Source organism: Protopterus annectens, chromosome 10.part0, assembly GCF_019279795.1.
Source record: "Protopterus annectens isolate FY-2018-M chromosome 10.part0, PAN1.0, whole genome shotgun sequence".
Taxonomy (NCBI): domain Eukaryota; kingdom Metazoa; phylum Chordata; order Ceratodontiformes; family Protopteridae; genus Protopterus; species Protopterus annectens.
In genome coordinates, this window is record NC_056744.1 from 1,662,619,491 (window position 1) to 1,662,629,326 (window position 9,836).

The window sequence follows — 9,836 nt, forward strand, 5'->3', positions numbered from 1 at the left end:
GTCAGGCAGGTCTAGCAGGTGGGACACCATACATTGAAAATTAGCATATGTGATGAATTAGTAATCAGATAGCAATATAGGTAAGAAGCTGCTCTACTAAATATTTTTTTTTGATTACACTCAGTGCTTTCCATTTATATGTAAAAAAATTACCAATTCAACCATGACATCATATTGTCGGTATAGTAACAGAGAAAAAAAATGTAAAAACAGTAAAACCAACCAACTGGGAGCAAAATGAATTGTAATTAACTGCTGGTTCTCAGGTAGTCCCTACAGACTTGGCAAGAACAACTCCTCATCATTTCAAAACCTTAATCTATATGTAAATAAGTTAGAGAGCTCAGCATAAAGGTTAACTTTCCTTCAGTCCTTCTATAACATGTTCTTCCTTCAGTCCTTCTATAACATCTTCTATAAGAACAATGAAGTGGACTGGTCCATGCTCACCATGTGGTAAACGTGTCCCTAGGACTCCTTCAGACTGGGATCCATTTCCAATAGCCTTACCTATTTAAAGTGTTATCCACACTACTACCCAGGGACTCAGTACAAGTCATTCTAATTGATTCACAATTTGTTCTGTACCATGTTACATGCACTGTTAAAGTCTAAGGAAGCCATATTACATGACCTTGTTAAAGTTTAAGGAAGCCAGGGCACATGCAATTTTAAAGTCTAAACAAACCATGTCACATGCCATGTTAAAGTCTAAACAAACCATGGCCAGAGAACTGCATTAGGTTCTGTCAGATATGAACCCCCACTTGTATTAGAATATCTGAATCCAGTGAAGCCTCTTTTTCTAATATGGCCTCTAATCTTTTCCCACCATATAAGCTACTAACCAGTTAGCATCAGAAGGGTAAAGGCAAACTCACTTCTCTCTCTTTTTCTGCCTGTGTGTGTATTTATCTATCCAGATTTTGCATTCACATACACAGGGGTGTAGCTAGGTATACTCAATGTACTCAAGTGAGTACATTTTTCTGACCAACTCTTGGAAACTTCAACACTCCAGAAGCACAGAATGTTATGAACTGTGTAAACAAATACTCATTGTACAGAGGTATATAAAGAATGCTTGTGTGAAAGGAAATCACCTCTAAAAACATTTTTTTATGTGTATAAATAGTAGCAGTTGAAAATAAGGTGCCTCCTCCTTTACGTCTGGGGGTGTAGCATTTGAGGGTTGAGTACATCTTTAAAATGACAGGTGGGTGGTGGGGGCAACAACAACAGGTTTGCGTACAAAATGTCAACATCTGGCTACACCCCTGCAAATGCATGCATGCAGTAGCAGCCTTAAGTCAACTGGTGCCCTAGGCAAAATGGCTCCATGGCGCCCCCACCACACCACCTGGTGCCCCCATCCTGGTCTACCTACAAAGTGCCCCTTCTAGAGCGTGGCCCTAGGCGGCCGCCTAGTTGGCCTATGCCTAAGGCTGGCTATGCATGCATGTATACAAGTACACTTAGGCCACCTCAGTTATTATTATATTTGAAAACAGTATGGCAACATAACTCTCTGTAATAAAGGTTCTCCTTGCTTATGTTCCCAGAATATACAAGAAAACTAACTGATGTGTTATTAAGCACCAACAAAAACAATACTAATGTTAATAAGTAATAACTAAGCAACACACACATCCCAGGGTGAAAATTCAAGAAAAAAAATGTTAGTACAATCCCTAGAAAAACCCTGTTAGCTAAAATTAGTGTCCCTTACCTTATACACACTGAGTGCCTCATGCAGGAACACAAAACTGTGGCTAGAATGTCTGGGAACACACAGGACACAGATAAAGGTCTCGTCCTCCTTACAAAATAACTCCAGTCTCTCTCTATGCTCCGTACAACACTGCTCTGTTCTTTTATTTGTAGCACACAAATTATGCATTGCTTCTTCTTCCCTGCAGTCTCTTTCTTGCTTTGTGTACATTCCTGCTTCAATCTCTGGGATCTTTGCACCAAATCAGCCAGAAATCAATTCACTGAGGACGTTCCTAACTAAATTCATACCAAGTCAGTTTCACTGTTTTATATCAAATCCTGTAAACAGATGTTCTACAGAAGTAGCATCTAAATACAAAATCATTAAGTTATCAGGCAAACAGCAAATAATATGCCACACAAACCCCACTCTATATACTGAAAGCCAAATAACTACAGCTCATTCCTTTGTAGTTTCATTTTCAGAGCACAGGAAGTACCGTGTGCTGAGAAGTGACCGCCTCCTTTTAAAGGGGAAATGCTGAGAGCTCTTCTACTTAGAGATTAAAAATACTCCACGCCAAGTACCTTTTTTAGGTAGTCCATTTTAGAAACTTCTAGTACTTTTTTCTCAAATTCAAAGATCTGAACTCAATATAAAACTGTACTGCATCTGTGGGCTAACTAAACTTGTCATATTTCCCTTTTCTATAATCCCACATTCTATGTCTTTGCACAGACACTTTTAGCACTTGAACATCATTCACACCTTCTAGGCAGTAATTATTCTAGTCCTACAAATAGCTACTTTGTTTCTGCCAGAATAAAATTAAATGTTAATAGCCTGGTGTTACATTCAGAAACTAAGAGTGATAGATTGAAAACGGCTTTCATCAGGCTACAGAATTTCTGATTCAGATGAAGCCTTTATAGCCCCATGAATAATTAAGTCAGTCGGCATGTTATGCCAAGCCACAAAGCATTTTAGTAGTTAACCCTCAATCAGCAAACCATCAGACTTTGTAACCTAATGCTGCTATGATGTCAGGGGAGCAGCACCAAACTGCTCTGTAAATGTGGAACTAGTATATTTATTTTATTACAAGTTGTTGCTGACTTGTCTTTTAGGTGCAGTCTGAAGCTACATTAATGAAATGCATGCCTTCTCAGTGTACTACACCCTCAAATCTGGAAAGAAGAGTTTCTTGCTGTACAATTATGAGGGGTACAGTAGCCTGACTTTTGGTTCATTGTGAATCACTCATATCACCATAAGGACTTATGAATCATAAGTAATGTTTGCTATGCTACAAGTTGCTTATATTCAGCAAACCAAGGTTTCGGAATCACAACCCTCCATACTGGCCAATGTTTAGCTACAGCTACTCCTTGTGGCAAAGCAGTCATTTTTTCTGAATACGCTGCTAGTGTGGCCTGTAGCTACCTTAGAACTTGTCTTTAGCTACACAGAGAATACACTGTAGATGAGGAAAGGCTTAAATACTTTGATATATTTTACTTGTACTTGCTAAAGATAGACTTTAACAGATTAGCAGCTTGCTTTTGTTAAATATATTAATCCATGACCTGTGCTTCAAAGCGATAGTCTTATGATTTTACTAGTAATTCTACTACAAATACAAACACTTACATTTTTCCAGTATCCACATTATCCTTGTCATGGTCAGAGGAAAGCCAGAGCCAGTCCTTGAACTGAACAGGTATTACGCAGAGAAACTAATCCTGGAGTGGACAGGATATCAGTCCATGACAGAATGTATACATACATACTCACAAATACATACACACACACACACACACACACACACACACACATATATATATATATATATATACACACATACACACACACACACACACACACACACACACACACACACGCACTCCCTTACACACTGACATGAGACATGCGCACCTACAGGCAAGTATTTCAGGTCTAAAAGGAGAAAACTGAAGAAACAAGTTAAAAAAAAAACAAAGACTCTGGGATAACATTCAGGCTCCACAAGGAAGTCACCCTATATGGCATCTGAAGTGGAGAAGTAAGCTTTGTGAGACTGTGATATTAACTGCTGCACAAATGTACTACGCTCTGCAACTTATCTGTATTTTATTTGGATGCTTAATACTTGGGTCCTATAGCACATGGTCTGCTCTAAGATGGATATGCCTGAGTAACAAATATAAATAATAAATAAAATGACAAACAAAAGAGATAACCAGAACATGTGAGATGTTTACTACAACTACACATTGATAACATTACACCCTGTAAACAGAAGAAACAACCTGCATGTTGGATTTATGCTTTCATATCAAAAGCTGTGAAGTTAATTAATGCCACACATGACATAGTTTTAGCCAAGAGTTTAAATGAACATTTTTGGAGACAGAACTACAATTTCTGAAAGAAAAAAGAAGCTGCTGTACATACAGCTAAGAGTACAAGCATGTCTGATTGGGAGTTCCTTCTGTGATATTCGACCTGAAAGTGAAGGCATTGTTACATAATGCTCTGAATCCATGCATTTCTTTTACATTATTCAGAGTGTTAATGGGATTTAACTTAGAATGACTGGTGAGAAGTCTGACTCTTATCTGCATTGACTTTTTCCAAGACATAGATCAGCTCCAATGTGAAGAGGGCTAAAGCCCAAGACTATGTCCTATGTGAATGGTTAAGCCAGGGGCTTGGTCACTGGGGGAGACACATGAGAGTGAGAGAGGAGTTATGAGAGTTAACTCTTCTTCTATCTCAGGGAGGACAGTGTAGGTCATTTTGGCAACAACTGTCAGTATGGTTCCTGGTTGAAACAAAACAAACAGTGACAGAGACTTTAGTGAGCTTGAGTTGAATATGACAATGGAAGATACCCACCTAGGAGAATCTTCCAAAAAGCTGAGGAAAGTGTTAAGAAGTAACTACAACAAACACCTAAGTATTCACCAATATGAAGGTTCCCAGCACCAGGCAATTCTCAAGAGAGTATGTGTATATGAATCAGCAGGTCTGCATCTACTTGGGGTTAAACTGGGATAAATGAGAAAGAAACTTTATCAGGTTGTGAAGCAAAGACAGAAAGATAAAGAAGATAGTCAGACACCCTTCATAAGGGATGCCAGCAACAACCTGCTCACCAGTCCACAGAACATCAATGGCAGATGGAATGTGTATTCCCAGCAGCTTCTGAATGAAGAAAAGCCCACAGAAGCTGTACTGTCCCAGACACAGCCTGTACTTAGAGAAGAAGAGGAGCCCACCCTAAAAGGAGTAAGAATAGCACTAAGGAAAATGAAGTCAAGGAAAGCGGCATGCTCAGATGAGGTCACAGCAGATATGATAAAAATGCTGGGTGAAATAGGGGAGAAATGGCTCCTGCGGGTACTCATAGCAGTGTGGAGAGAAAGGCGTTTCTCAGATGACTGCAGAATAAGCATACTAGTGCCAGTGTACAAGAACAAAGGGGACATCCACAACTGCGGGCAGTACAGAGGTATCAAACTCCTGTCACATTGCATGAAAGTTCTGGAAAGGGTGATTGATAAATGGATACACAGAGTAGTAGAATGTACGATAGGAGATGAGCAGTTTGGATTCAGACCAGGATGCAGCACAAATGACCTGATGTTTGCAGTGAGACAGAAGGGTGATTGATAAATGGATACACAGAGTAGTAGAATGTACGATAGGAGATGAGCAGTTTTGATGACCTGATGTTTGAAGTGAGACAGACAGTGGAAAAGAAGCGAGAGATGAGGAAAGATTCAAACTGGGCATTCCTAGACTTGGAAAAAGCATATGACAAGGTCTCAAGAAAGCTGATTTGGGCAGTACTGTGGTGGTTCAAAGTCCCTGAAACATTGGTACAATTAGTGCAGGCTATGTACAAGGACCGAATGACTCAACTATGAACACTGTTTGGTCTCACACAGGGGGTTCTCATTTGGAGTGGGTGTACACAAGAGTTCAACTCTGAACCCACAGCTGTTCAGACTGGTGATGTACTACATTAGCAAACCGATCAGAGGGGACAGATCAACAAAGCTGCGGTATGCAGACAAATGTGCATTACAGGCAGACTCTGAGCAAGAGCTTCAGCAAAGGATAGGGGATTGGACTGCAAAACTGAAGGCACATGGGATGAAACTAAGCACAGATAAGGCAGTGGTAATGGCAGCAAATTGGGGAAATCAGAAGAATCTGAGAATTGAGATAGAAGGGAGGATAGTGGAACAGGTTAATAGCTTTAAGTATCTGGGAGGGGAGGTTGAGGAGAAGGGAAGTCTGAATGATGAGGTCAAAGCTATAATCAGAGGGGCTGCAGCCACCTAGCATAGAATCTCAGGTGTAGTGAATGATAGAAGAATACCAAAGAAGCTGAAAAGTAAGCTGTACAAGACAGTGGTACAGCCAGTACTACTGTATGGTACAGAAACTTGGGCAGTAAAGGCAGAGCAGATGAGGAAGCTGGAGGTGATGGAGCTGAAGTGCCTGAGAAGGGTGGTAGGATGCACTCTGTGGGACAAATGAAGAAGCCAAAGTAAGTCAGATTGCAGAAAAGATCAAAGCAAAGAGATTATGGTAGTTTGGACATGTGCAGGAAATCAGAAGACAACCTGGTAAAGAAGATTTGGGACAGACAGGAAGATGGTAAGAGGAAATGTAGACATCCAGCAAAGAGATGGATGGATTATGTGTGAAAGAAGATCTGCTACAGTCAGGCATGAGTGTCGAAGAAGGCAGGAGTGTGGCACTGAATCAAGAGAGATGGTGACAATTAACACAATACCCCAACACCACCTACAAAAATTAAAAAGGAGTTTGATGATGATGATGAAATGAGAAAGAAATTAGATATTTACTAAAGAGTTACAGACTACTTAACACATTCATAAATATGAAATATGTGGTGGTCTGGTGTGTGATAAATGTAACGTTTTGCATGATAAATGTAATATTTTGCACACTAGTTTAGGAAACAAGTTTTATTATAAGTGGCAGTGGAATATGTGGGGTTAAGGTATAGGATATGTGTAATATATTGTACATTATGTTTAGGGAATGAATTTTATGATACTTGACAATGGGATACGAGGAGGGTGAAGGCATGCCCGAAGGCAGGAAGAGAGGAGGAAGGTTAGGAGTGTAGCAGTGAGGGTAGGAACTTTGAATGTTGGCAGTATGGCTGGTATAGGAAGAGAGCTAGCTGATATGATGGAGAGAAGGAAGGTTGATATATTGTGTGTGCAAGAGACCAGATGGAAGGGAAGTAAGGCCAGGTGTTTAGGAAACAGGTTCAAATTGTTCTATCATGGTGTGGATGGCAGGAGAAATGGGGTAGGGGTTATACTAAAGGAACAATATGCCAAGAGTGTTTTAGACGTGAAGAGAGTGTCTGGCAGAGTGATGTTTATGAAGCTCGAAATTGATGGTGTAATGATGAATGTTGTTAGTGCATATGCTCCACAAGTTGGGTGTACGATGGATGAGAAAGAGAAATTTTGGAGTGAGTTGGATGAAGTTGTGATGAGTGTACCCAAGGGTGAGAGACTAGTGATTGGAGCAGACTTTAATGGGCATGTTGGTGAAGTGAACAGAGGGGATGAAGAAGTGATGGGTAGGTATGGTTTTAAGGAGAGGAATGCAGAAGGTCAGATGATTGTGGATTTTGCGAAAAGGGTGGACATGGCTGTGGTGAATACGTATTTTAAGAAGAGGGAGGAGCATAGGGTGACGTACAAGAGTGGAGGAAGATGCACACAAGTGGATTATATCCTATGTTGGAGGGCCAGTCTTAAGGAGATTGAAGACTGTAAAGTGGTGGCAGGGGAAAGTGTAGTTAAGCAGCATAGAATGGTGGTCTGTAGGATGACGTTGGTGACCAAGAAGAGGAGGAGGAGTGTGAAAACAGTGCCAAGGATTAAACGGTGGAAGTTAAAAAGGGGTGATTGTGAAGTGGAGTTTAGGGAAGAGTTAAGACAGGCACTGGAAGGCAGTGGAGAGTTACCAAATAGCTGGGTAACTACAGCAGAACTAGTAGGGAGACTGCTAGAAAGGTGCTTGGTGTGACATCTGGACAGAGGAAGGAGGACAAGGAGACCTGGTGGTGGAATGAGGAAGTACAGGGAAGAGGCTGGTGAAGAAGAAGTGGGATTGTCAAAGAGATGAAGAAAGTAGATATGAGTATAAGGAGATGAGGCACATGGCAAAGAGACAGGTGGCAAAAGCTAAGGATAAGGCGTATGGAGAGTTGTATGAGAGATTGCACACTAAAGAGGGAGAAAAGGACCTGTACCGATTAACTAGACAGAGAGACAGAGCTGGGAAAGATGTGCAGCAAGTAAGGGTGATAAAGGATAGTGAGGGAAAGGTACTCACAAGAGAGGAGAGTGTGTTGAGTAGATGGAAAGAGTATTTTGAGAGGCTAATGAATGAAGAGAATGAGAGAGAGAGAGGGTTGGATGATGTGGGGATAGTGAAACAGGAAGTGAAACAGATTAGCAAGGAGGAAGTAAGGGCAGCTATGAAGAGGATGAAGAATGGAAAGGCGATTGGCCCAGATGACATACCAATGGAAGCATAGAGTTGCTTAGGAGAAATGGCAGTGGAATTTTTAACTAGATTGTTTAATGAAATTTTGGAAAGTCAGAGGATGCCTGAGGAGTGGAGAAAAAGTGCTTTGGTACCTATCTTTAAGAATAAGGGTGATGTGCAGAGCTGCAGTAACTACAGAGGGATAAAATTGATCAGTCACAGCTTGAAGTTATGGGAAAGAGTAGTAGAAGCTTGGTTAAGAAGGGAGGTGATGATTAGTGATCAGCAGTATGGTTTCATGCCAGGAAAGAGCACTACAGATGCAATGTTTGCTCTGAGAGTGTTATTGGAGAAATACAGAGAAGGTCAGAAGGAGTTGCATTGTGTCTTTGTAGACTTGGAGAAAGCATATGACAGGGTGCCTAGAGAAGAGTTGTGGTATTGTATGAGGAAGTCGGGAGTGGCAGAGAAGTATGTAACAGTGGTACAAAATATGTATGAGGGTAGTGTGACAGTGGTGAGGACTGCAGTGGGAGTGACAGATCTGTTTAAGGTGGAGGTGGGATTATGTCAAGGATCAGCTCTGAGTTCTTTCTTATTTGCAGTGGTGATGGACAGGTTGACAGATGAGATCAGACAGGAGGCCCCGTGGACTATGATGTTTGCAGATGACATTGTGATCTGTAGTGAGAGTAGGAATCAGGTTGAGGAGACTCTGGAGAGGTGGAGATATGCTCTATAGAGCAGAGGAATGAAGGTTAGCTGGGCTAAGACAGAATATATGTGTGTAAATGAGAGGGAGGGTAGAGGAATGGTGAGGATGCAGGGAGTAGAGCTGGTAAAGGTGGATGAGTTTAAGTACTTGGGATCAACAGTTCAGAGTAATGGTGAATGTGGAAGAGAGGTGAAGAAGAGAGTACAGGCAGGGTGGAATGGGTGGAGAAGAGTGTCAGGAGTGATTTGTGACAGACGGATACCAGTAAGAGTGAAAGGGAAGGTCTACAAGAGGGTAGTGAGACCAACTACGTTATATGGGTTGGAGACAGTGGCATTGACAAAAAGGCAGGAGTCAGAGCTGGATGTGGCAGAGTTAAAGATGTTAAGATTTGCGTTCAGTGTGACTAGGATGGATAGGATTAGGAATCAGTATATTAGAGGGTCAGCTCATGTTGGACAGTTTAGAGACAAAGCAAGAGAGACGAGATTGCGTTGGTTTGGACATGTGCTGAGAAGGGATGATGGATACATTGGGAAAAAGATGCTAAGGATGGAGCTGCCAGGTAAGAGGAAAAGAGAAAGGCCTAAGATAAGGTTTATGGACGTGGTGAGACAGGACATGCAGGCAGTTGGTGTGACAGAGCAAGATGCAGAGGATTGGAAGAAATGGAAAGAGATGATCCACTGTGGCGACCCCTAATGGGAAAAGCCAAAAGATGATGATGATGATACATGGAGGTTTGGCATGTAATAAATAAGAAGAACAAAGAATCATTTTTGTGATGAGTTGCTGGGCTGTTTGGTGTCTGAAACATGTTATATCTTGTACTTTGAATTTAGGTAATGAGTT

General features: G+C 41.2%; 1 protein-coding gene across 1 annotated transcript in view; it reads right to left on the reverse strand.

The window, feature by feature from the left end:
- LOC122813870 (zinc finger protein 813-like) overlaps window positions 1-2,193 on the reverse strand; it is a 324,891-nt gene extending 322,698 nt beyond the window's left edge. The window contains exon 1 of the mRNA XM_044086409.1: window positions 1,730-2,193. Coding sequence (XP_043942344.1) covers window positions 1,730-1,942 — 213 coding nt within the window. The 5' untranslated portion in view covers window positions 1,943-2,193. The remainder of the gene's footprint in view (window positions 1-1,729) is intronic.
- Window positions 2,194-9,836: the final 7,643 nt, after the last annotated feature.